This window comes from Canis lupus, chromosome 3 (assembly GCF_003254725.2).
Source record: "Canis lupus dingo isolate Sandy chromosome 3, ASM325472v2, whole genome shotgun sequence".
Taxonomy (NCBI): domain Eukaryota; kingdom Metazoa; phylum Chordata; class Mammalia; order Carnivora; family Canidae; genus Canis; species Canis lupus.
Genome location: NC_064245.1, coordinates 29,839,194 through 29,866,694, shown reverse-complemented (window position 1 = coordinate 29,866,694; position 27,501 = coordinate 29,839,194). Strand labels below are relative to the sequence as shown.

At 39.1% G+C, this 27,501-nt stretch overlaps 1 protein-coding gene, 1 long non-coding RNA gene and 1 pseudogene across 3 annotated transcripts in view; 2 read left to right on the top strand and 1 right to left on the bottom strand.

Annotated features, from left to right (window-relative positions):
* The window catches only part of IQGAP2 (IQ motif containing GTPase activating protein 2), a 288,002-nt gene that overhangs the window by 219,016 nt on the left and 41,485 nt on the right, over positions 1 to 27,501 (top strand). Inside the window, exons 15-21 of one of the 2 annotated variants that reach the window (XM_025438204.3) lie at positions 4,688 to 4,855; positions 7,192 to 7,334; positions 9,216 to 9,386; positions 17,571 to 17,654; positions 18,825 to 18,896; positions 20,974 to 21,043; positions 26,174 to 26,382. In XM_025438204.3, coding sequence (XP_025293989.3) covers positions 4,688 to 4,855; positions 7,192 to 7,334; positions 9,216 to 9,386; positions 17,571 to 17,654; positions 18,825 to 18,896; positions 20,974 to 21,043; positions 26,174 to 26,382 — 917 coding nt within the window. The remainder of the gene's footprint in view (positions 1 to 4,687; positions 4,856 to 7,191; positions 7,335 to 9,215; positions 9,387 to 17,570; positions 17,655 to 18,824; positions 18,897 to 20,973; positions 21,044 to 26,173; positions 26,383 to 27,501) is intronic. The other variant, XM_025438205.3, reaches the window with a different exon arrangement.
* Positions 17,585 to 18,311, bottom strand: LOC112653903 (uncharacterized). The gene is made up of 3 exons (XR_003132610.3): positions 18,175 to 18,311; positions 17,803 to 17,943; positions 17,585 to 17,717 (listed from the first exon to the last, which is right to left on the bottom strand). It is a non-coding gene; the product is annotated as an uncharacterized LOC112653903 (long non-coding RNA).
* On the top strand, positions 20,000 to 20,461 carry LOC112653460 (single-stranded DNA-binding protein, mitochondrial-like; annotated as a pseudogene).

The following is a 27,501-nucleotide window of genomic DNA, read 5'->3' as shown; positions in this document are numbered from 1 at the left end:
TGTGGGCAGGCCTTAGAGGACAGATGGCAGCACTTAATCATGGAAGCCAAATGGGTGTGGTTACTGAAATGGACAGCAGAGTCAAAGCAGTCATCAGAATAACCTGACTCACAGAGACCAACAGAATTGGCTAATTGACCCTGGCATTCCTGGAAGTGAAATAGACCATCTACTAAATTCATAATTGATTTGTACTAGTGGAAGAAGAGTTCTAGGTCAAATGAATGGAAGTGTAACTCGAATAACAAGAGCAAAGATTACATTAAATAGCCGCTAAATCAATTCCCAGACTTAAGCCATTTATAGACCAAGAACCTCTTGAATGAAGGGGACACCAGGTCCTCTTGAGAACAAACAACTACACTTTCAAAATCTTACATAGTTCATCTTTTGTCCAGACTTCCCCTAAAGAAGTCTACTATCTCTACTGTGGTGGCTGTGCTGAGAGGAAAAGACACAATCAGACTTCTCAGGGATTACAGGACATTGGCTCTGAACTGACATTACTTATGGGAAATGCAAAATGTCCCTGGGGTCCACCAGTCAGAGTAGGGGCTAACAGAGGTCAAGTGATCAGTGGGGTTTTATCTCATTCTCTCTCCTGCTGAGTCCTCAAACCAGTCTTGATTACTTCCCGAGGTCTAGAATGTATAAGTGGAATAGACATACTCAGCAACTGGCCAAATCCCTTCATTGGCTCAAATGATTAAGTTTTTAATTTTATTCTAAGCCTCTCTTTTCATAAAGAAATTGTATGAAGAATCACATGATGTTCTAGAGTAGCTTCGAGAATGATACACTAACACTCTGTATATACAAATAACCTATTTGAAGATTCCTGGAAGTGTTGTTCATAACCTGTCCATTCATGGCATAATTAGGATGTATCGTGTTGTATCAGGTCATAGAATGCTGTTGAGATTCCTTAGTCTCGCCCCCAAAGATATAGTTTTAAACTTCGGAAACTCTGGGGAACATCTGGTTTTTATTTTCTTTGCCTGTAAAAATATGTGCATTTCTCCCAACCTGAACTTTTATACCCTTAGGGTCTTTGAAGTCTTTCCATTCTAGCACTCTGATCCTTAAAAAAAAAATAAATTTGAGATGCATACATAAGATATCTAAACTTAAATATAAAACTGAAGGAAGCCACAGTTTGAAAAAATACTTTTAAAAAATTAGATTGTAAAATACTCACTCAAATGATCTGAAAGGGTTACACTTTTTCTCTTAGAAATCGAACCAATTTAGAAGTCATCTTATTCATTTTATTCCTGTTCTTCCTACAATGTGACCTGCAAATGTCAAGTTTGTTCTGCTTTTTCCATTGAGACTCGGTTCTACTGACTATGAAAGGCAGAGGCTTCCTTAAATATGTGTGACTATGTTCTCCAGATCTACACATTTAAAATCCTATCTTCTTTTTTTTTATAATTTTATTTATTTATTCATGAGAAACACAGAGAGAGAGAGGCAGAGACACAGGCAGAGGGAGAAGCAGGCTCCACGCAGAGAGCCTGACGTGGGACTCGATCCCCGGACTCCAGGAACACGCCCAGGTCTGAAGGCAGCCGCCCAACTGCTGAGCCACCCAGGCTTCCCTAAATCCTATCTTCTACCTCTATCCTGTGCCTTGGAAGAGTTGACACTGTTTCTTCTATGATACATAACACCAAAAAGATACTCTGAAGTAAGACCTTCTATACTCTGACATTGAGATGAGAATTTTCCAGTTTGTCAGAAAGGAGTTTAATCTTACCTTTAAAAGCATTCTTTCAAAAAAAAAAAAAGCATTCTTTCTCCTTTGTATGAAGACTTAAAACAGATTCTAGTCACATGTTGTAAGCATCAAACCCACTCCCAGATAATCTGATAAAAGAAAAAGTGTTATATATGTGTAAATATATTTGTATATATGAGTATATATATGTGTGTACATATAATTTTATATACACATAAAAAGAGATGAGTAATGTAATCATCAGCCAATGAACCCATCATTTGGCTTCAATGAATAAAAATTCATGAACAAAAAAAAAATATGTTTTACCATAGACAAGACTTAAAAGAGCAGAGTAACTCAGTTCTCCTTCTTTTGGGCCTAGTGTTCATGTTCACTGGAGCTTCTTTGCTTAAAGTATGTGTGTCTCTATTTTTGACTCGGAGCAATATTTCCCAACCTTCTCCTATTATTGTACCTTAAGGAATTTTTTTAGAGAGATTTTTCCTAATTACTTCTCACCACGAAATTTTGATACCACACATATATTGTGTATCTGTGTAGGTACCATATGTAAATCTATGCTTTATGCACAGAAAGATGTTTTGCCCCCTCCTCCCAAGAACCAATGTTTTGCCCTGCTAGGAATTATTTCAACTCTTTTGAGAGAATACATGCCTTAGAGAAAGACTGCCAGTATATGACTTAAGATGTAACATATTTCTTTCCAGTCTTTTAGGAGATTTATGGGAGATTTCTTAATATGTTTCTTACCACAAAGATACCCGACTTTATGTAGACCATTTATGTGACATCTTAAATTATCTGGAACTAAACCACATCCCACAGATTAAGCAAAAAAGCAATCAAAAGAGATGTCTCAGGACACCTGGGTGGCTCAGCGGTTTAGCACCTGCCTTGGGCTCAGGGCATGATCCTGGGGTCTGGGATCGAGTCCCACATTGGGCTTCCTACATGGAGCCTGCCTCTCCCTCTGCCCTATGTCTCTGCCCCTCCCTCCCTCCCTCCCTTCTTCCCTCCCTCTCTCTCCCTCTCCCTCTCTCTCTCTGTCTCTCATGAATAAATAAATAAAATATTTTTTAAAAAAAGATGTCTCAAAGCCTGTGGCCTGGAACTGGTTTACTATACTCTTTGGGGACCTCTTGGCCAGATACCTGGAGCCTGTGTATTCTTATCTTAGGAATAAAGCTAACATGTCTGGTTGTGTCTCTTCCTACCTCAGAGCATAGCAGAAGCCATGAATTACCAGGCAGTTAGGTGTTGGTTGCTCTGTGCAAACACACAGCAGCAAGAACAGAGAGCTGGTAGGCCAGGAGGGGAAAACTAAAAGCAGAGGAGTTTGAGGCCATTTAGTGCAAGAACAAAGAAGCCCAAACACCTCCATAGTACTTGAACATACTACTTGGGGTATTATAGCACCATATAATGGCAGGAAGGACTCTTCTGGCAGCTCTCAGCAAACATTAAGCACCTACTGTGTACCAGGGACTGTGGATAAAATGATGAGAAGGGTAGAAACTGTTCTCTTAGGGTTTTCTCCAGGGCTTTAGATTTTCATGAAAAATGGTTCTGTTAAGATGAGGAGTAAGCTTCGGTTACCTAGAAAATGAACCTGTGGACCTACTACTTACAGGTCAGTACTTGATGATAAAGCACACTTCTAGATGCAAGAAATGCATGCTTTCATAATACCCATCTTTTAAAGAATACACCATTTTACTGGTTAGATGAAGCTGTCAGATGTAATTCATGTGAGGATTCTTGATCATTTACTTGTTCCTTCTACTTCTCTGAGACCATAGACCTCTCAAATACCGGTACCATGTTTGTCCCATCCTTGAAAGCTTTCCTGAAGAAGAGGAAAGGCTAACTGCTTATCCATTCCTGTTAACTCCTGTAAGCCCAAGAACACACTGTTGTGCCTTTTGCTCTGCAGCAGTTGAAGTTGGCTACAGAAGTTCCTGATTCTGTATGTGTTCCTCCAGGATTTGCGTGACCTTGATTCCAGGCTGTTGAAAGTCAAACTCCATTTTTCTTGCTTGCTTCCACACACATGTGAACATAATTTGATGGCACCAATATACCATTAGGCATTTGTATGGTAGAGATTGACATGTGTGTGTTTGGAAGGGAGGGAGGGAGGGAATCCATCTCTCCCCTTTTCCTCAAAAACTTTTTTTTGTCTACAAAGTGTTTTAACCTGGTTTCTTTTGTTTTTGTTGTTCTATGTTTCTAACTCAGTGCATTTATGGTTTGTGAAAACAGTAGTTTCATTGGTTGGGCCAGAATATTCTTAGCTGCAACTAAAGTAGATAATAAAGAACTCACCATATTAACTTTGAAGACAACGAAGAGTTCAGTATGTTTTGATTTATGGAGAGAGGCAGAAATTTAAAAGGGGATAAGATGTTTTTTAGGTCTAAACTGGTTTCGGAATTAAGTTTCTGGACTTGATTGCCTATGTCCACCAGCTATACCTTTGCCTTTCTAGAACATTTGTTTAGCTTGCCTATGACAAACCTTGTGTAGTATATTAGCACTGTACAAGAGAATATCAGGATTTTTACTTATTCTAAAATAAATCAATGTCTTCAGAAGAATATTTCTCAAATACTGATTGATGACCTACGTAAGAACTACATATCTACTGTTAGTATGCATTCACTTCACTTACAGATCATACAGTGAGTAAAACCTAGTGCCTTCATACCACATGAGGGCAACCAGGAAATACTGTTAATAAGACATGCTCCTGTGGGATCTTGTTCTTCTTACAACCTAAACTGGTAAGTGAGTTGGTGACTGTCTTGGGTTTAGGTGTTGCATACTCTGAAAGGGTAAAAGGTTTAATGCAAATGCATTTCTGAAAGGTTGAGCTATATCTTTGCACACCTCTCGGGTAAGTAGAAGATAACCATTAACAGAAACTTTTTTTTCATTATGCAGGGATTACACTGGTCATCGATGTTAATCAGTGTTTGGAGAAAGAAAAGCCAAGTGATATTTTGTCTCTTTTGAAGCCTTCTATGCCCAATACAAATGACATAATCCCTGAATGTGCTGACAGGTACTATAATGCCCTTGCAAAGGCAAAAGAGCACAAATCTAAAAGTGGTAAGCTTTTTAGTCATTTAGCACCAACTAAATGTCATTCTGAATATGATGTCTGTGGTATTGTATTAATTTTAAGACAAATAATGCTTTCAAATGAAAATTTCTAATGCATTTTTTGTCTTGATAAAGAAAAAGTTTTAGATGTACTTTTTTTTGTTTTTTAAAAAGCTCAGATTAACTTGGTGGCTATACATGGATGTTATCATAAACTTGAGAAAATACAGTATTTAAGGAGATTTTGCTTTATGTAGGGCTTGCTTGTTGATCCATTTCTCTAGAGATACAAACTGATTTTTACACTAATATTTCTATGCTTTTTGAAACAAATGGTACATGATTGCGCAATCTTTAGTAGGAGTAAAGAGTAAGTTTAAAAATATGGAATAGAGTAGAGTGAACTGGTCTCCAAGGGATCAGATCAATAACCTTGGCAAGCATTTATGCCTGTTCAATCCAATGGCAGACTATGAAATGTAGGCTCTGGAAAGTATCTGTGAGATCATGAGCCTAATAATCATTTTTCAGATTTACAAACACGTTCATGAGATTTTGGTAGAGGGAGACTATGACAAACGAAGAGGTCAATTTTTGATCATCAACACACCACTCTTGTAGAGATTTCTACTGAACACCTGGTGTCCTATTAAGGACGCAGGTGTCCTGACTCACAGGCTGTGTTTATTTGCACCATATCGTAGGTCATGGACTTCTCTTCTTTGGGAAACTACTGTACAGTAGTGGCCTAAAAAGTGGAATTTGGAGGAAAAAAAAATTTTTTCTTTAGATAAATTGGAGATCTTTCCCATAGACTTCCTACATACTTTTAAGTTTGTCTGATGCATTTCCAACTTAGAGATTGCACTCTGCAATGTAGCAAATTGCCCATTAATGAAGTGTAATGAGGGCTATTGGCCATTCTTTCTTGCTTGGCATCTGATCCCTGTTGAGCCCCTCTCTGTTTCCTTCACATCTCTTCATCCAGAATCACCGTAGTGTCCCCTACCTCATCCTTCATGGAGAAAGAATTGTATAATAGTATTGATGCGAGGGTTAAGTTCAGTTTCAAGTCCATCCTGACCCAAGTTTAATTTATCTTCTGTCCACTACATTTGCCTACCCCTCCTCCTTTGTGCCATGTTCTGGTGTATGTAGTCATAAATCCCCAAATTCCCTGTTCAGAAACCTAGGAGTTACCTTAAATCCATAATGATTAGTTGTGATCATCCTAATTTGACCGTACAATATATTTTCCAATAGACCAGCATTTCTATGCAGATAACAGCTGTCTGACTGCCCATTTGAAAAGAGATACATCTCTTTTCCTGGGCAAGGACAGAACAGTTGAGGAGTACTTAAAACCAAGTAAAGAATCGACATATATCCAAGGGTCCTTGACATTACCCCTGCTTAGTTATTTGAATCCATTTAAATGTTCTATAAGGAAATTCACTTGAACTTTGATTTCTCTACAAAGACATGTAGTCTAATGCTCACTTGACAGGAGTTGGCTTGGATTGATCGAGGTCAGATCATCCTTATGTTTATTTTTGTTGTTTTTAGCTCACTGGTCTGGGACAGGAATCATGACCATTCAACAAAATAAACAGATTTCTAAATAGGATGTTTAGCCCATGAATTCTTGAGGAGGAAATATTCTTCTTACCTCATTAAGCCATGACTGCCAAGGTTTTTTTCCTAGTACATCCTTCCCCCCATATTGAATCCTTTCTGCAATTTTTTCTCTTTTGTGTGGTTGTAGAGAACAAGACAAGTCAAACCAGACATTTTCTTCCTCCCTGCTTAGTGACCTTAGTGTTTGCATATGGCAGATAAAGTTGTCTGGAAAGACGAGTCACTTCTGCTTTGGTTTAATGCAGATTATTGGCTTTCCCTAAACAGTGGGTCACAGTTCTTCCAGATTACTCATTCTCAGAGAAGTTGCTGGAAGACTTCCTAAGCAAAGAAGATTCTTGCTTCTTGGTCTCTTCTGTCCACCTGTGCTGTGATGTGCTGTTCACATCTACCAGGGCTGTATATTCTTTGCTTTTCCTTCTTGTTAGCCATCTGTGACCCCTCTCATCCTCATGAGAAATTTGAGGTCTAGAGCCCTGTGTTAGAAGACATTAGTCTGTCCTCTTGATTGGGCTGAGTTGAGAGCTGCCATGGAATGCCTAGAATTCACTCCATATTAGTGACTCAATTCTCGTTATTTTAACTTAGACCATCCAAATAGTTGGTGAAAAACTATTCATTAGATTATTTTACATACTGAGAAACTACACTCTGTTGAAGGGTTCAGTGTTTCTCTCTAGAATGTAACAAACTTCCTTCTTTAGTGTCTGCCGAAGGCTCGTGGCTCAAACTGTTCCTCCAGGATAAATATGAGTACTACTACAACATCGATTCAAAAGAGATTTCCTGGGTCATGCCTGAATCCTACTTGCCTAAAGAATCATGGCTCATGGCAAAAGAAATTGAGGTAGGAGGTTTGTGTTTGATGAAACTATACTATGAACAGATAAATGTGATTACTTTTCTATTTTTGAATCATGGAAGTAAGAGAGGAAAGAACTGATTTATCAAAGGCTTGAGATAAAGTCTTCATGAATGCAGTTGGATATGGCCACATGGCTACTAACTTTTACAATTATTTCCATATTGGCCTACCACCACCAGACAGAACAAGGGCAAGAAAGCTTTCATAGTTTATTTGGAATGGTACATTATCCTAAGAAGTCAATCATTAGGTTTGCCTTGACACAAAAGCTCAGTTAGTAATAATTTCTTGGTTGTCAGTATTCAGAAAGTCTTTTTCTTTCCCCCTCACCACCTATCACAGAGATACATTTATCCTTTTAAAGGTCAGTAATGCTTTTTAGGGGGAAATATTCTTGAAAAGATGTTCATGAGACTGCTTTGGACTTGAGACCAAAGTTGGACCCACAAAATTTGAAAATTGCTATTTGATCCATGCATCATAGTACGTTTAAAGAGAAAATACTAGTAATAGTTTAGTTCCATTTCAGGAAAAAAAAGAGTACGCAAATGTAGGTCTTAAAGAATTATTAAAAGTCTCCATGATCAAAGATATTGCAGTATAGCAACTTTGTGGATCCAATCACCGGTATGATATTTGCTAAGACTCAGAGAAAAACCTGTGGCCTGGGGCTAACAATGCCACCAGAAATCCTGAATGACAAGAAGATAGTGAAGAAGAGTTAAATAACTAATTTCAAATATTCAAGATTGCCACAGTTTACAAGAAAATAGTACTGTGTCAGTGCCTTATCAGTGCTACTTTGTAGCAAAATGAAACTGTGGACAATATGGAAAAGCCATATGCTGTAGTTGAAAAGATATATCAAACTGTGAAGCAGCATCAAAGAGTTAAACTTCAGAGCTAACAATTGCTCCAGTGGCATCCAAAGATGCCCGAGGAGTAACCTTGTGAAATTAAGCATCATTCCATTAGGATTATTAAAAAGTGGAAGGTCTTACTCTGCTTAAAAAAAAAAAAAAATCATTTCTTCTAGACAATCTGAAAGTACTGATTTCATGACTGTAAATGTGTCTTCTCTTAAAGGTTTTTAAGCATCTTTTTTATTATTTCGGTTGTAATTTTTTAAATTAAGTATCTACTGATTCCAGTCACAGCTGATCAAAGGCACCAGCCATAGAAGTGAGTCCAGTCTTGACTTGCATCTCTTACAAACATAAAAAGCAAACCCAGTTCATAACCCACATAAAGACTTTTCACAGTCCCCCTTCCTCCTTTTGCCTCGTTCATTCTCATTCCGACAGGGTTCCCCCTGTCTGGCCATGGTAGCGCCTGTCTTTCTTCTCTTGCCCCCTTTCCTTCTGCCCCAAGTCTTTTATTTTCTCCTAGGTTTATTTTGAGCTTCTCCTGGCTCATTGCAGAGCTGTGCCTACTCTGGCCTGAACAAGAAGGGGTCAAAGGAGCCAGAAAACATCATGGCCACTGCTGTCTTTTCCTTGGCAGCCCTGGGCAGGGAGGAGGCGATGCATATGCATATTCATACTGTACTCATCCTTGTCCTTTTCACACCCTGGAGCTCAGGCCTCACACCTGGTCCTTGCCAGCACCTCCACCTCTAGATCCTGAGATCACTCAACCAAATTCTCATAGCAGCACAGCAGCACGTACAAAGGATTCAAAAGCATGTTGCTAGAAAGAAGCTAAGCCAGTTCATCCCTTGGCTCTGGTCAAGTCTGTTTTTTTAAACCAGGCCAGAAAGAGCTATCCAGATCTTTTTCTCAAAGATAAAATCTCCAGAAGCTAGCCTCTATGCTCCTTTCACCTGATGTGTGAAGTGTAACCAAAAGAAATATCTCTTGCCAGGACATAATTGAGGAAGTCACAACAGATTATGTTCGAGAAAAGATGTGGTCTGCTTCTGATGATTTGCTTCTTCGCCTTCAAGCCACAAGTGCAGGATCCCTTCTTAGGAAAGAGTATGAAGCTAGGAAATCATATTTGTATGAACAAGAAAAGCATGTGGTCAAAATACAGGTATGTGAATCACCTACCACTAGTTACAGGAAACTGCCCTGTCCCCTGAAGACACTTTATTTGATAATAATGCCATTAGTATGACATTCTAATTAAAAATTCTGACTGCAGATTTTCCCTTAATCATTGCCCCCAAACCTGCTTTTTTAAGGCACAGAGATGGGAAAGCCATTGAATGATTTTTCACCTTTGCAGACCATCAAGGGGCACTATGGACTTACAGAGGTCTGCCTGCCACCTACCTAGGTGGAGCCAGAGGGACTCCTCAGATCAGAGTTGAAATCTGCTTCTCTAAAAAGTTGAATCTCCTTGGGTCATCTACTTTCTAAACTGGGTGGTTTATGAATGTTTTTCAGTGGCTAGTGGATGTTGAGTGGCACATCTATGTTCTTTTCCTCTAGACTGAAAGAATGGAAGAGCTAATGAAATGGATTTCACATCTCCAAGAGTATCTTCTCGCTTACATACTCTTCATTTAGGCCTCTAGGAGAAATCCTCCTGTTCTGTTTGGTTATGAGTTGTTCTTAAGCTTGCATAATTTGTCCGAACTTTCTGGTTGCTAAGGAACTTGGCAAACTTAGATGTTTCTCCCCTATATTCTGCTACTACCCTCTACCAACTACTTTGTTGACTTCCAAAAGGTGGTGTGTCTTTTTTTTGTGCATCCAAAGTGATACCGTTATTGATGAACAGCACTTGGTGGGTTTTTGCATTGGCCAATAACTAAAAAATTTCCCAAATTGGAAGCTTTTAAGTTGGAGATTCCTCTTTTGTGATCATTGGTGTTCTTACCTGCTTTCCTCACCTAACTATATCATCCAGGGCAGAAAATAAGTTTTTCAAATTTTTGTATTGTTATATCTTATGTATGATAGATACTTAAATATTTGAATTTGTTCAGAGCTTAAGATGTTAAAGGCAGAAATGATTAATTTTAAGAAGAAAACTCTCCAATAAGCCTGACAATGAATATTTCTTAGCTGAACCAGTAAGTTTTCCACTTTATTTCTTCTTTAAACACATGGCAGGCAAAACATACAGAAAGTGGAAGAAAAAAAAAAGCCTAAAGATAGATCCTCCACGCTGATGCTAAGGCTCTAATTTTATACAGAATTAAAGAGTGTCAGCCAACCTGACACAATTTGAGCCAACCTTGAACTGCCCAGTCTCGGGACATAGAGCAATGTTTTATTTGGAGTACCTTTTTGGAGCACACAGGTATAAAATCCATCTGTTATTAGGACCTAGGACCGAAGTCATGAGAGGGCTTGGGGAAAGAGTAATAGCAATCATCTGGAGCCTTTTTCCTTCATCTCAGCAGAGGCAGTAGGATGAAAGAAGAAACCATAGAAATGTGAAGTCACCCTGCCTTCTTTTTTGTTTTTGGGGTTCTTTTCCTACTCCTTTGATAGTATTCTAATGAGGAAGGCAAGAGGTATAGAGGCAAGCTATAGACTGGAAATGAATATGGATTCAGCAGAAATTTGCTGACCCACAAAACCAGATGACCATGAACCAAAGGGTATTATGCTACTCTCATCTTCTAGTCAATATGGCCAATTCACCTTGAATGAGGGGCATGATCTGAAATGTGAGGACTTTGACTCCATAAACCAGCTCAACCTTCCTAGCTGGCTGAATCAGTTCGAGACACAGTAGTCTTAACAAATTCAGAGAGACGGCTCCCACGCTGAGGCCAGCCACATCCCAGTTCCACCACTCTCAGTCTCCTCCCAAGGAACTGAAGAGGAGTACAGAGAATATATGGCATCATTAGCCAGTCCTCTGCCTCAAGTACTATGGAACCAATCAGAAGGTACCCAAGGTGTCTCCTGAGAAATTCACTGTCATATGATTTGTCTCTCATGGCCGAGAGACATAGAATCTCTTGAAAGCAGTGAGAGGGAAAAAGCCGTGTTATTTTTGAACAGTAAGAAGACTCTGATAACATTTACAAATGAGTGAGCCAGAAAATAATCTCAAACTAAAAGGAATATTTTATTTCAAAAAAATAAGTAAATATAAGATGTAGATATAAATTAAGTAAACTAACATTTAGGGACACTCTTACTCCAGCAGACAAATTTTTATGCTGAAACTCTTTCATGCTTTCAAGGAACTAAACAAAAGATGGGTTCAGTGAAACAAGACAAAACATTCAAAGATAACTGACAAATAAAAAAAGGAAGAGAAATAGTGACATTGTAGAATGTAAATGAACTCACAATTGCAAAATGCCCAACAAACGATCAGAATAACTGCAACATGTGGTCAGCTCGAGAAAACGCTCACAAAAAGTTGAGGAAAAGAATTGATTTAAAACGCACTTGCATTTTCATACTCATTTTGTGGCTGAGTTGTGAGAATGAAGCTGGATAATTCACATGACAGACTAGCACGGTTTATGGCCCTGAGGTTGCTCAGTAGTGTTAGTAATGAAGAGATGATGGCGCCAAGGACAGATGCTGAGGACAACATCGAGATCGTTGGTGTGACACAGAAGAAGATCGGCAAAACTGAAAGGGGAGAAAGTAGATAGCTTGGTATTTCTTTTTCTTGGAACTGAGGAAAGCTGGAATGCCACTTCTTAGGAAGAAACATAATAGTGACAAATACCCAAACCTAGTCCTGGGAATAATGGAAGCAATGAATTATTGAACATCAGAGAGTGCCACAAGCTTCCCCCCAAAGAAAGAGAAACAACTAGCTCCTCTGAAGCAACTTGCAGATTGTCCAGAGCAGCGGCAGAGTCTGCAGGTGGGGAGGAAGGGGGTGACCTGATGTGACAATCCTTTATCACGTTGTTTTAATGTAAGCAACTACTCTAGAAGATCAATGGATTGTCCACCTTTAAGCTAAGAAGGTAAAGAGATAAATGTTTAGGACTTTCTTGGCTAAGAGATCACACGAGGATTTGTGCTTCAGAAATTGGGGTTGGTAATTTGAATATTATTGTCCTGGTTGCCAAGTTACCAAACAAGGCAACCAATTTAGCAAGCCACATTTTCTAGAGATTGACAATTGTAAAATCTGTAAAACAGAGCAATAACCTTTGAGGTCTAGATATTTTGAAAGACTCCTTTGTTAAAGAAGCATTACACAGAAAATATATTTATGGAAAGAAAAAAGAAAATGTAACAAAAAGATGGCTATTATAAATTTTCCCACAAGTTCTTATACTAGTTAGAGAAGATTGACACTTCTGTAAACACCTTCTGTCTCTAATTGTCTGCAGAAAGCTTCTTGTGAATGGCTTTATGGTTTAGAATTTTGTTTCCTTTTGCTTTTTCATCAATAACTCCTTTCTCCCAACTATATACCCAAAATTGTTTTTAATAAACAGACTCTAATTAGAAAAGCCTGCAATCTGATGGCCTAGCACAGTAGTTCTATTTGCACAGAATAAGAAAAGCCAGTCCTGGTAGTGCCAAAGCTTACAAACTGTAAAAGAACGTGTAATTTTGACAAATAAGAGGCATATAGTATTCTGCTTCTGTTGACCAAAAATTCTATACCTAGCAAAGTTGCTTTGGTTGAGAAGGTTACAATTAAAATATAAGTACAGAACAATTCCAGAAAAATCTACATTATCAATAAAGAGATGAAATACAAAATGAAATCTCAAAGAAAATCCAGTTGTTGAGCATTGAATCCTTAGTATTTTAAAAAACAGTAAATATTGGACAAATGGGTTCATTCTCCCAGTGCAAGAATGCATCAGTAGTACATCAGCCTTCACTATGACAGATTATCCAGAAGGTTGGTGACTCTGAGCTAATAAGATTAATAGTTTTTCTAGAGTTTAGATGATTCGAGAAAAGCAGAAGTAAGAACTTAAGCATTTCAGTTTGGATTCAGAAATGGGATATATTTTATATATTTATTTAGATTTCTGTGCTTTCAAAGTTTTAACCCACAAAAACATAAGCACCACAGAGACCCATCACAATGAATGTTACTAGTTAGCTTGCCATGGAATCCATTAACCTGGGGCACCTGGGTGGCTCAGGTCATGATCTCAGGATCCTGGGATCAAGTCCCATGACAGGCCCCCCTGCTCACTCAGCGGGGAGCCTGCTACCCCCGCCCCCCCCCCCCCCCCCCGCCGGCTCTTTCTCTCTCTCTCAAATAAAATCTTTAAAAAAAAAAAAAAAAAAGATTCCATTAACCCACAATTAGGGTCCACTTCCCCTGGTCTCTCTAGCACCATTGGGCCACTTTGCAAGCAATTGTTGATGACATCAGAGAACAGTTTTTCCCATCTTTCAGAAATGCCACACCGACAGATCCCCTGGTGGCTTTTTCTAAATGGGCCATCAATTAAAAATCCTTTATCTTTGCTTAGATCTTTATTACTTGAAGTGTAGAGCATATACCAGCACTGTTATTACCTGGAAGCCCCACTCAGACCCTCTCAGTTCAAATCTGCATTTTAAAAAGACCCTGTGATGATTTGTATACATGTTAAATTTTGAGAAGTACTATGAAGCTAAATCCAGTTTTAAAACGTCAATAATTTACCTTCTTATGTAAGTCCTTATCAACCCAATAGCTTAAAGGAGAAAAACATGTGCTCGTTTCAGTAGTGCAAAGGCAGCTGATAAAGTTCCAGACCCTTTCCTGAATTTTCTGTAATAATTACATGGAGATTTTAGTTTATTCAGGAGATTGGCATCTTTACAATAATGAATTTTCCAGTTCAGTAATCAGTATATCTCTCCGTTTATTAATCTTTCTCACTGTAGAGCATTAAATTTATTCCTATTTCTAAAGTTAACTCCATTATTTTTTGCTATCATGAATGTCATCTTTTTTCTATTGTGTTGTTTTTCACATGCAGAAAATTAATCAAGTATATATGTTCATTTTAAAACTAATCACCTGGAAGAACTCAGTTTTAATAGCTTTTCAGGTGGCTCTCTTGAAACATACCTACTTTTTACATTTCTGATTTTTTTAAATCTTGTAATCTATCAAGGAATAAATTCATATGACCTTAATAGTATAGGAAACTCTAAAACATTGGCTACTTAAAAACTATTTGGGCTTGTCTCCCACTTCTGGGAATACAGAACACAGCTACTTTTCCCTATTCTTTCCTCTAAGTACAGCTAAAAGCCCCAGACATTATATGTAAACAAACACAGCACTATGAAAAATGGAGAGAGGAAAGGTAGATTGTCTTGGGAACCTTGAGACCCAAGAAGGACATGGAGGTGAATTCTGTGATTTTCTTTTAGCTTTATGTATCTCAGACTTGTTGCTGCAGAGGCTGGCAACACAAAAATGCAGGCAGAAACTCCAACAAAAGCCTTTTCTTTGTAGCCAAAGGACCAAGAAAGGTGTAGCCCAGAAAGACAAAACTTTTAGATTATAACCACTCTAACTCTAGCCAAACAGCACAGAAAAACAAAACTGTGACCCCACACACACACATACCACTCATGCCACAAAGTTGAGACCCTGGCATTTCACCCTGGTAGACCCTAACAAGGTACCCAGCTCCCCAGAACCTGAACTTCCATGCTCACAAAAACAGTAATGTGGCAGCCCTTCCTTTCCTTGCTGGGTGGTGTCAGAGGAGGCAGGTGGAGAGTGTGGACTTTGATCACAAGCCAGTAGTAATGAGGCCACCTGCCACAAAGCTTTCTGCTACCAGTGGAGGCCACGTGAGGAGTAGTAACACAGCACCACTGCCCTCCCTCCCAGGCAGAGTAGAATCGGCCCAGCCTTAGGGGTAGAGCTCCCAGCCCCTCCATTCAGCACTAATAAGCAGCCCCCATCTCAGGCATCAATAGAGGCCAGGTGGAGAACCTGAACTTCCACCCCTACTTGCCAGTAATGAGGCAGCATCACCACCCCCTTCCCTTGCCAGAACAATGTCAGGGAAAGCCACCTAAAACAGAATAAATAAGATCCAGAGTCTTATTAGTCACCACATAATGTCGAATTTGTCCACCTTTCAATCGATAATAAACATTTCAAGAACCAAGCAAACTGTAAATTGTAGAAGACAATTAATAGATACCAATACAGATGACAGAGATATTATCAGACGATTTTAAAGCTGCCATAAAATATGGCAATAAACACTTCACACAAAGGAAAAAATAAAGCCTTGGCAAAGAACTAGAAGATAGTAAAAAAAACAACAACAAATTTTGGAACTAAGAGATAGAACAACATATAAAAAAAACTCAGTGGATGGACTTAACAGCAAAATGGAGAGAACAAAGGACCAAGTTAGTGAACTAGAGAATAGAATTATAGAAACTACTAGATCTGAGCAACAGAGAGAAAAGATGGAAAAACCAATGAACAAAGCCTCAAGGCATCTGTGGGACCATAACAAAAGATTTAATGTTTGTGTCATCAGTTTCAGAGGTGAAGAGAAAGGGAAAGTACTGAAAAAGCCCTGGACTAAATGTCTCAAAAGTTCCTGTGTGTGATCAAAGACACAGAACCACAGATTCAAGAAGTTGAGTAAACCCCAAAGAGGATAAACTTAAAGAAATGTACCCAAAGATGCATCACACACTTCTGAAAAATAAAAAAAAAATTTTTTAATCTTTAAAGCAATGATATAGGGACGACAACTTATCTGTAAAACAGTTCTCATGACAGAAGATTTTCCCATAAGGGCCTATGGAAATGAGGAGGAATGGCCCAAAATTTCTTACAACATTAAAAGGAAAGAACTGTCCAACACAGTATTCGTTATCCACCAAAAATATTCTTTAGGAATGAAGGGGAAATGAAGACTTTGTTAGATGAAGAGAAAAATTAAGAGAACTTGTCAATAGCATACCTGCCCTAAAAGAATAGCAAAGAAAGTTCTCTAAACAAAAAAGAAAATGATAAAAGAATTTTGGAAAACCAGGAAGGAAAAAACAATGAAAGAGTAAAATTGTGAGTAAACACGTTTTCCTTCTACTCTTGAATTTCTTTAATTATGTTTGGCAAGTGAAGTAAAAATTACAAAACTTGTTATATGATTCTCAATATGTATATAGGTAATATACAATTATATTATAAATGGGGTAGGGTAAGGTTTGTATGTATAGGAAGGTAAGGTTTCTATACTTTGCTGGAGAGTAAAGTATAAAAATGAAGCCATCAGCTTAGATATCCTCAATCTTTTTCATTTTTGTTAGTTCAGCGAAACCCTGGGGAAAGAAATGTCTGTCCTACACTTTTTGGAGGGCAATTTGACAGTAACTACTCATTTTAAATATCAATTATTGGGGTTGGCGAGGTGGCTCAGTCAGTTAAAGCATCTGCCTTTGGCTTGGGTCATGATCCCAGATTCCTGGACTTGAGCCCTGGCATTGGGCTCCCTGCTCAGTGGGGAGTCTGTTTCTCCCTCTCCGCCTGCCTGGCACTCCCCCTGCTTGTGCTCTCGCTCGCTCACCTTCTGTGTGTGTGTCAAATAAATAAAATCTTTTTAAAAATAAATAAATAAATAGGGGCAGCCCGGGTGGCCCACCTTCAGCCCAGGGCGTGGCCCTGGAGACCCGGGATTGAATCCTGCATTGGGCTCCCTGCATGGAGCCTGCTTCTCCCTCTGCCTGTGTCTCTGCCTCTCTCTCTCTCTCTCTCTCTCTGCCTCTCATGAATAAATAAGTAAAATCTCTTAAAAAATAAAAATGAAATAAAATAAAAATAAATACCAACTTTTGAGCCAATAATCCCCTATTTTTTTAATTTTTATTTTTAAAGATTTATTTATTCATGAGAGACACACAGAGAGAGGCAGAGACCCAGGCAGAGAGAGAAGCAGGCTCCATGCACCGGGAGCCCGACGTGGGATTCGATCCCGGGTCTCCAGGATCGTGCCCTGGGCCGAAGGCAGGCGCTAAACCGCTGCGCCACCCAGGGATCCCCATTTTATTATTACTTTTTGTCACTCAGAGCCTTGATAAATTAAGCTTTCAAACAGGAGACTGAGCTTCTACCTGCTAACTGTGCTTTCCCCAAGTTTGAGACAAGCCTCAGCTGTGAGCTGGAGCATTCTGCTCAGTACATGTCCACCCATCAGCAGTGGTGTCCACGGGGGATTTGGAAGAGAGGGCCCCAGACAGTAGCCCAACACAGTGCCTCCCGAGACATACTCTGTTCCTGTGCTTTCTATCAAGCAGTAAACTGTTGCACAAAAGGAATTTTTTAACTTGCTCTTTTCCACAGGCTTTTTGGAAGGGATACAAACAGCGGAAAGCATATTCATGCAGGCGGCAAATGTTCGTTGACAATACCAATTCCATTGTGAAGGTAAACATCCCTTCCTACCTTAGTGCTTGACTTATTCCTTTCCCTTCAATTTTAGTTTTGCTCCTGGAAGACAGAGAATGGAAAGGGTACATAGGAGTCTTGAAGTCAGAAATAAGTCCCAGGTTTGAGTCCCATATCCATTACTCACTCACATAGCTGATCATCTTCAAGGCTGTTAAAACACTGTACCTGGCTCAGGTCCTCTGTGTGGTTTTGAGAATCAAATATGCAGTTATTTCATAACCAGTGAATGCTCTTTCTCTACCAAGTCCAAATTGATACTTAAGCTCTAGGGGAAAACAGCATCCTCTTATCGTATTCACTGATAATATTTACAGTGCTCAAACTTAACCTTAGTTGTTAGGCAAATGCAAAGCCAGTAACAAGAGGAAGTAGAACTAAGTTAGGACCTCGGGGTGGGGTGTGGGGGTGGGGGTGGGGGTCAAGCAGGTCTAACCTAGCTCTCGACCCAGTCTGATGGCTGTGAGTTTAGAAAATGAAAAGGCACCAGGGTACCCACTCCTCAGTTCTGGAAACCAGAGGACTGCCCAGAAACAAACTTGCAGACAATGTGGAAATCCAGATTAGAGTCGGAATAGTAGGGCTGGACAGAGATTGGAATGACATGAGATTAATTCATAAGACCTCTAAACTGTGAAGACAGAGAATGACATCATCTAGACCCATTGTGCTCCTTAGTGATGTGCTGCACTCACCATGGAACACATGCCTGTTGCCTTGGGACACTGTAGGTGCCAATTGGTCCCTCATGAGAATTCTAGACATGTTTCCCTGTAAAGACTTAAAGGATACTGGATGACTTTAAAGGATGGTGGAAGAAACCTGGGACTTAGTTTTTGATTCCCTGACCTATTGCTATGCTCAGCAAAATGTCTGCCCTCTTGGTTTTTATTTACTGAGATGAAAGCAGAAAGGCACAAAGCTATATTACCTTCCCCACCATAAGGTATAAAATGCTTTGAACCCCCAAGAGAAAAAGCAATGAAAGAAGTAGAAGATGAAGATGAGACTTAGGATGTTAATTATTTGGTGGGCTGCTAATATCTACTTTTTTATCACACTATCAATATTATCTTTAGAAAGACTGCGTGAAAAGATATTAAAGGTTGTTTGGTAATGCCTTGATTTCTCTGTTTAACTCATTTTTAGATTCAGTCCTGGTTCCGGATGGTAACAACACGGAGGAATTACCTTTCACGACTACAGTATTTCAGAGATCATGTAAGAGACATGCCAAGTAGATTTTCACCCTGACTGAGGATGAATTGAATGAATGCTTTGTTGAATGTTAGCATTGAATGATTTTTATTAGATGGTGGAAATATTTTTAGAAGAGAACCCGAGTGGAAGGCTATTGGTGTATTGTATATGCTGGCTGCATAGTGTTCATTCCTATCTAGTCTTTGCATTAAATAGAATATTTTGTCAGTTCAGGAAGAGAAAATGAAATGTCTTCTTTCCTAAATATTTTTCACACACTTGCTTCCTTTTGTCCTAAGACACACACCAAGGCTTTTATTTGGGTTAAATGATATTTTCATGTCTCCCCAACTGCCTTTGGCTCAAGTTCTAAAACATCAATGTCACTTAATTTGATGGACAGTTGCAAGCCAAACATCAGTAACCTTACATATTTTTTAAAAACAACTTCAGAGCTAAATGGTGGAAATGTACAATAAGAGGAAACAACGGGTCTTAAGAACTCAATGTGATAATATTGGGAGGCTTACTTTTTTTTAATTCAGAACTCATGTTAAGAGTGAGACTTCACTAGTCAGGGCTGCATAGAAATGTGTGAGAAGAAATGGATGTGGGCTAGTAATGTTGAAGAGAAAAGATTCCAGACAAGTATTTTCCAACACTGCTTATAAAGTTTTTCTAACTGCTAACTGATAAACTTAAATAGAAGACCACAGGAAGAATTTTTTTAGGATCTTTAAATTGATTCAATCTTAAATTAGAGATTGAATCATCTAAATTTGAGGCTAAAATTATTTTCCCCAAAAAAGTAAATAAATAAAATTCTTTTCCCTCTTAGATCTCTTTATAAACAGTCCCGTATAATCTTGTCGATACTTTTAGCTAAGTTTTCTGACCCTTTCTTTTCAAAGAAAATGGAAAAAATAAACATTGAATGCACCCCATCCAAATACTGTCAGTTCTAAATAGTTTTCATTCTTTTTTTTTTTCTTAAGATTTTATTTTAGAGAGCATCCAGTGAGGGAGGGAGGGAGGGAGGGAGGGAGGGAGGGAGGGAGGGAGGGAGCCTCAAATCCTTCACTAGAAGACCAAAGACTAGCTTGTAGGAAAAGCAAGTAGAAGCCATGTTTCAAGGACATGTATTACAGGCATTTCATCAGTTTGTAAGATGTGAGTCTGAAATAGCAATAGCTATTGAACCATGTGCAGCTACTTGGGCAAGTGGGTCAGGACCCCATCATGAGACAGTGGAAGGGAAAAACACAGTCACAGTATCTTCTCTAGCAAAGAATGACATATGGTGTCATTCATGACATATGGTGGTCAGGGGAGAGTGATGGTCAGTCAGAAGACAACATGGCACAGAACATTGGTATTCCAACCAGGCATCAGAGATGTGGTGTATTGTTATGTGTAAAAGAGATCCTGAATTTATGTGGAACGGAAAGGAGATTATGGTGAATACACCATAATCTCCTAAATAAATAAAATAAAATAAAAATAACATGAGGTGACAAGCAACAACAATCATAGCTGATAACATAATTCTGAGTGACCAGTGGCACCTGGGCAGCTCAGTTGGTTGAGCATCCAACTCTTGATTTCAACTCAGGTCATGATCTCAGTGTCGTGGGATCGATCCCTGTGTCAGGCTCCATACTCAGCAAAGTCTGCTTGAGATCCTCTTTCTCTCTGCCCTTCCCCCATTCACTCTTTCTGTATCTCTCTAAAATAAAGTAAATAAAAGAAAATTCTGAGTGACCAAAGACAAGGCATAGAGTAGAGTTATTCTTTGGCCATTGTTTAGTACAGTCTCATTTCCAAATCACGTATAGTCTTTATAGTTCGTAAGGACAAGAATTAAAATATTTTTTATATACAATGAAAAATTTTATTTTTAAGGAATTTCTACACCCAATATGGGGCTTGAACTCACACCCCTGAGATCAAAAGTCACATATTCCACCACCAGAGCCAGCCAGGTGTCCCTAAATCATGTCCATTTTTAAATATTGTCAGTTTTTAAGTAGTTCTGAATTCTACAGTTGTGGAATAGTTGGGTTTTGGGAAGATCATGACTGGTCTCATTCTTTTGCAGAAAAATGAAATTGTGAAAATACAGTCACTACTGAGAGCAAACAAAGCTAGAGATGACTACAAAACATTGGGTAAGTAGGAGTACAGATATTCCTCCACTAACAATAAGGTTATGTCCTAATACACCTATCGTAAGTTGACAATATCCAAAGTCAAAATGCACTTAATACACCTAATCTATGGAACATCATAGCTTAGCCTGGCTTGCCCTAAATGTGCTCAGAGCACTCCCATTATCCTACAGTTGGACAAATCATCTTACACAAAGCCTATTTTATAGCAAAGAGTTGAATAGCTTCTGTTATTTATCGAATACTGCACTGAAAGTGAAAAACAAAATGGCTATGAGTGTATGGGTTGTTTACCCTCAGGATCACGTGGCTGACAGGGAGCTGTGGCTCACTGCTGCCACTCAGCATCAGAAGAGACCATCCTATGGCATGATCCCAGCCTGGGAAAAGATGCAAACTGAAACTTCAGAGTACTCTTCTACTGCATGTGTATGGCATTTGCACCTTCATGAAGTAAAAAAATCGTTAAGTCAAGCCATCACTAACTGGAGATCATCTTGAAACAAAGTATGGATTCCTTATAAATAAGCAAAAATAAAAACATCTTAGTCACTTCAGAGGCTGCTCCAGGAACAGAAGTTGTCCATTGTTTCCAGTAGATTGTGACTAGCTCAGACCCCGGGTTCTGAACTGGCACACGAAGGAACATGAATGGCATGGCAGGAAGAGGGACTTCCTCTTATACAGAAGCGTAGGTAGAGTGGATATGATTTCTTCACAAAGAATAGAGTTGGCATAAATGCTGATATTTTTATATTAAATTTGAGCTAGAGTCAGAAATCTAATGCAAAAGAATTAGCCAGAAGATAAGCTTATATTTGAACTATTTAATTTGTTTTGTTGGCCTATGATTTTTTTCCCTCATTTTAAGAATAAAACATGTTCACATGAGAAATTTGGGAGACATGAATAAGAAGGAAAAAAACTCATCTCCCAAAGATAACTATGAACATCTTCCTATAATTTCATTCTAGACTTTCCAGTTTTTAAAATATTTTTTATTATAATACTAATATATACCATTTGTAGAAAGTTTAAAAACAGCTAAATAAAATAAAAATCACTCAAACAACATTCACATTTTGCACTGTTTGCAATCCCAACTTTGTATGTTTTTCTGTTCTTTACATAATCAAGATCTTTTTTTATATGCTGAATTTTTAACATTCTTATTATTGCAAGAACATGTGATAGATTAAGAACTTGCTGATAGTAGTATTGCACAAATTTTTAAAATATTTTGCTTAGGTCACTCAGAATTAGTTTTGAGAGGGTAAAAAAAAAAATCATGATTTGCACATCATAGTAATGAAAATGGCCCCTATGCTGTGTCTGACTCTGCCTTGTTTCTCATTTTTATACTTTGGAGGAAGTAAAAGTTCAGTAACGTAACTACCTAGGAAGTAGTTTAGTGAGTGCCCTTTACTGTCTAAAGTCTGAGTTTTGGAGTGAAGTTTATGGCTCCAGAAAGGTCTTCTCTGTTACTTATTGAGGAAAAGCCTCAAGAAGATTGAGAGAGCAGTTTGTACCTGCAGCCTACAGAATCTGTTGGCTAATACATCATTCCACTGGATTCCAGAATTCCCTGTGCAAGCTAAGCAAGGAAAGGCCAGCCAGTCTTTTCAGGGCCACACTTCTCCGTTGTTGAGTTAATGAAGTTCATCTCTCAGTTGGTGGATATCTTCAAGTGTTTTACAAGATGGCTAAATAGGGATTTTCTTTTCTGAGCCCTAACACACTAAAACAGGTTTTCTACTGCCCTTTACTCCTGAAAGACAATTTAAGAATAAATTTTCTTTTTTTTTTTTTAATTTTTTATTTATTTATGATAGTCACTGAGAGAGAGAGAGTGAGGCAGAGACACAGGCAGAGGAAGAAGCAGGCTCCATGAACCGGGAGCCCGATGTGGGATTCGATCCCGAATCTCCAGGATCACGCCCTGGGCCAAAGGCAGGCGCCAAACAACTGCGCCACCCAGGGATCCCAAGAATAAATTTTCTAAATGAGCACAGGCTGCTTTTCATTTCATTCTTGGTAACATGTTTTTGTGGGCAGTTGTGGTGATGCTTTTCACTTGCTTACATTTTTTTAAAGATTTTTATTTATTTGAGAGAGAAAGAACATGAAAGGGGAAAGGGGCAGAAGGAGAAGGAGAAAGAGAGAATCTCAAGCAGAGTCTACACTGAGCACCAAGCCTCATGTAGGGCTCAATCTCATGACCCCAAGATCCTGACCTGAGCCAAAACCAAGGTTGGGTGCTTAACCAACTGAGCCACCCAGGTGCCCCTTTACATTTTTTTAAATGACAAAGACAAAAGAAATCCTAATTTAAAAGTCCAGGTGAAGGGGTGACTCGGTGGTTGAGCATCTGCCTTTGGCTCAAAGCATTATCCTAGAGTCCCAAGATTGAGTCCCACGTCGGGTTCCCTGCATGGAACCTGCTTCTCCCTCTACCTGTGTCTCTGCATTTCTCTGTGTATCTCTCATGAATAAATAAAAATCTTTTTTTAAAAAATCCAGGTGAAAATATGGCTCAAAGATTTAAGAATAACGATCATGCAAAATTCTTAGATGTTAGAACTATAAATAAGCAAAAACTGGAGTCATACCTTAAAGACGCGGCTAGTGAATGGAATGTGGCTTTTCCATGGTGGCTCATTTAGGACCTAAAGGGTGGAATGGATGGAGCTATAATCAAATATATAAATCTATTTATATAAGTAATACTTACTGCCTCTTTAATAACACTAGTATTATAGTTTGCCTAATTAAGGTCTTAGAGAGATATATGCCTATTTTCCCAACTAATATATGTCACAATAAAATTAGAAAATTAGAAAATCCAGGTGATTTCATGTTGAAGCATAGAAAGTGGATAGAAACTATGGTAGTGAATAAGTTAGATCCAAGCTGCTCTGCACTTTTGCAGTAGGACGGTTTTGTGGTATCAGAAATGCCAATTTTCATTACTTTCTCAGTTCAGCATCTTTGTAAGACTAAGGCATTATTTTTAAAGATTTTATTTATTTATTCATGAGCGACATGGAGAGAGGCAGAGACATAGAAGGAGAAGCAGGATCCCTGCAGAGAGCCCGATGTGGGACTCAATCCCAGGACGCTGGGGTCACACCCTGAGCCAAAGGCAGATGCTCAACCACTGAGCCACCCAGATATCCCAAGACTAAGGCAATTTTTTAAAGATTTTATTTATTTATTTTGAGAAAGAGTGAGAGATAGAGAACAGCAGTGGGAAGGGCAGAGGGAGAGGGAGAAGTCTGCAGACTCCCCGCTGAGCAAGGAACCAATTTGGGGCTTCATCGAGGACCCCACAATCACAACCTGAGCCAAAGGCAATCACTTAACTGACTGAGGCACCCAGGTGCACCAGACCAAGGCATTTTTAATCCGGAAAAAAAAAAAAGTCACTTTTATTAGTCTGTCATCATCCATTTTCACCCATTCCTTCTGGAAGGGCATTGAGTGCATGCAGGCTTGGAAGTTGCTATAAGTGTGATATGGTCACTTGTCAGTGCTATCAAGTTAGGTGACTCTCTGGAATTAAAATACCCCAAAATGATTCCCATCATGAAGATGTCACAAGCCTACTGCTGAGAGAGGAAATACTAAATTGGGGCCATAATAATTAGTAAAGCTGGGCAGCCCGGGTGGCTCAGCGGTTTGGCACCGCCTTCAGCCCGGGGCCTGATCCTGGAGACCCGGGATCGAGTCCCACGTCGGGCTCCCTGCATGGAGCCTGCTTCTCCCTCTGCCTCTGTCTCTCATGAATAAATAAATAAAATCTTTAAAAAAAAAAATAAAAAAATAAAAAAATAATAATAATAATAATTAGTAAAGCTAAAGTACCTAATTTGTTTGTAATCTACTTATTGGCACATACAGAGATAGGTGGTTCTTAGGAGGAAAGAGAATTTGAGACCAAACGAGATGGCTCATGTTTTTCTGACTTAGCTATGTACGTGAGTTCTGGAGCATTGCTCAGCCTTTTTCTGAAATGGCCATGTCATTAAGCAACATCTTTGTTAGAAAGTAGAAAACAAATTCATGTGTGCTTTAGTCTCAGGAAGGGAAGAGTCCCAAGAGCCAAACTAATTTCTCCAATAAAGCCCATCAGAAGTGGCATAGATTTGGTTGTTCATGTGGGATTCATGCTATTAGTTATTTGTGGTGTTTAACTCTTTATTTCTTGAATGCCAAAACACCACAGAACCAAGCTGGAATTAAAAAGAAGATGGGTTAGGGACTCAGTGTAAAGGAGAAGGTGGTGATGGGAGTTGCCACAACTAGGCTGAGGTTCTTGAAGTCATCTTTGTGTTGTGTGTAGTCATTAATCGCTGAAGGTCCAGATCATTTATTCTTAAAAGTTTACCCAGTGTTTACTAAAACACTTTAACAAATGTATTTTTTTGTAAAGTCACAGTGCCCAGGAATTAAAGCATAATTAATGTTCAGAGCACCAAGGGGAAACCCTTTTAGAATTTAGACACCCCTCTCAACAGCGAGGCTGGTGTCCCAGGCTCTGAGTGCCCTCTCAGTCCGTGCCGAAAGGACAAGGACCAAATTTCAATGTCTAAAATCCCTGTATTTGTGCCACAGAACATGTTTCACTCGTCATTCCATTGGCTCCTGTTTGGCCTTACAGTTCTCCTCTCATTGACTTTCTCTAATTCACTTTTCACCTAGTTCCTGCTCTCTCTCCATGGTCTTTGGGGCTCAGAGAAATCACTTTCCATTTCCTGTAGCAGGAACAGAAATCTCTTATCTGGCTCAGCCACAAGGTCTCAGAGATAACTTAGTTAACATCCATTCTTACGTTCCTTATCAATAAAGCACAGACAGGTAGAGCTATCTTCTCCGTGCGAGGGTCCTGGAAGCAGTATGGGAGAATTAGATAGCTGGAAGACAGACCAGGTGGCATCAGTGGTGTGCAGTTATTTATATGATCAGTTTCCCTGTCCAGATTTGACATGGACAGTATGAGTCACTCTGGAACCTAAGTGCTTCCATTGCCATATTTTTGTAGTAATGCCTTATTGAAATACCTGATTCCTCTCTTATTGATGAGAATTCCAAACATGCCTAATGAAAGCATGCCTGTTCCTTTCCCTGCAGTTGGCTCTGAAAACCCACCATTAACAGTGATCCGAAAATTTGTACACCTATTGGACCAAAGTAACTTGGATTTCCAGGAAGAGCTGGAGGTAGCACGATTAAGGGAAGAAGTGGTGACCAAGATCAGAGGCAATCAACAGCTAGAGAAAGACCTGAACTTGATGGACATCAAGATTGGGCTCCTGGTGAAAAACAGGATCACGCTGGAGGTCAGTGGGATCTGTGAGGCCTTCAGCTCCCAGAAGAGAGAGGGGGCACAAGTATTTGCCGACAAAACCTTTGTCAAGCTAAACTCATTTAGAATCCAGAATGTGTTGTCCAAATTCACTGACCATTTTTCTCATGGTTCTCAGACCGGTAAAATTTTATACTCTTGTCCCTGATAACGTATTTTGTGAGGCTCTTTTACCATCCTGAAATGAAATGTACGTGAAACGAAGTCTACTTACATAGGTACCTTCATAATGAGACTAAGGTCTTCCCACAAATATAAAAAAGTAATTTCTAATAAAAATGTGGATTTCAATGTGAAAGTACATGGGCCCAATGCCATTAGAAGATGTGAACGAGTTGCCTGAGGCTTGGGCCTCTTCCCAGAATATCACAGACTGAACAAACTACGAATTGCTGCAGATGACTAATGCCAGTGAGTGGGGGAACTGTCCATGATTTCATTTTCCAAAGTGGAAAATAACTCTTTGTAAAGTTCAGAACAAGCCAGTTGATCTCCCTGCACAGAATTGCAGTCCTAGAAGAGTCAGTGTATAGTAAAATTGCGGGGGAAATGCATTTTGTTTATATCTAAAACAATTAGTTTGGGGGCTCAAATAATTACAGAATTTAGACCTACATGAATAACAAGGAGGACATTGAAAAATCCACCCATGCAAAAGGTAGACAATGTACGCAGGAATGTCCTACAAATTGCAGGACAGCAGAGCATCCCTGCTCCCACCCACTAGAAACCTTCCAATTGTTAGGATGTTAAAAAAAACTATCTTTGTGGGGTGCCTGGTGGCTCAGTCAGTTGGACATTTGACTCTTGATTTTGGGTCATAAGATCAAGCCCTGCGTCAGGATCGGTGCCCAATGTAGAGTCAGCTTGAGATTCTCTCTCTCTCTCTCTCTCTCTCTCTCCCCTCCCCCAATTCATGCACACACTCTTTCTCCCCCTAAATAAATAAATCTTTAAAAAAAAAAAAAAAAAGCCTTTACACATATCCAAAATGGCCCTTACTGAGTGGACTGCCCCCCAAACAGCCTCTAAGTAAATAATGCTATAGTTTTGTATCTGTGTGAAACCTGTTCATTTCAGAGCTCCCTCAAAC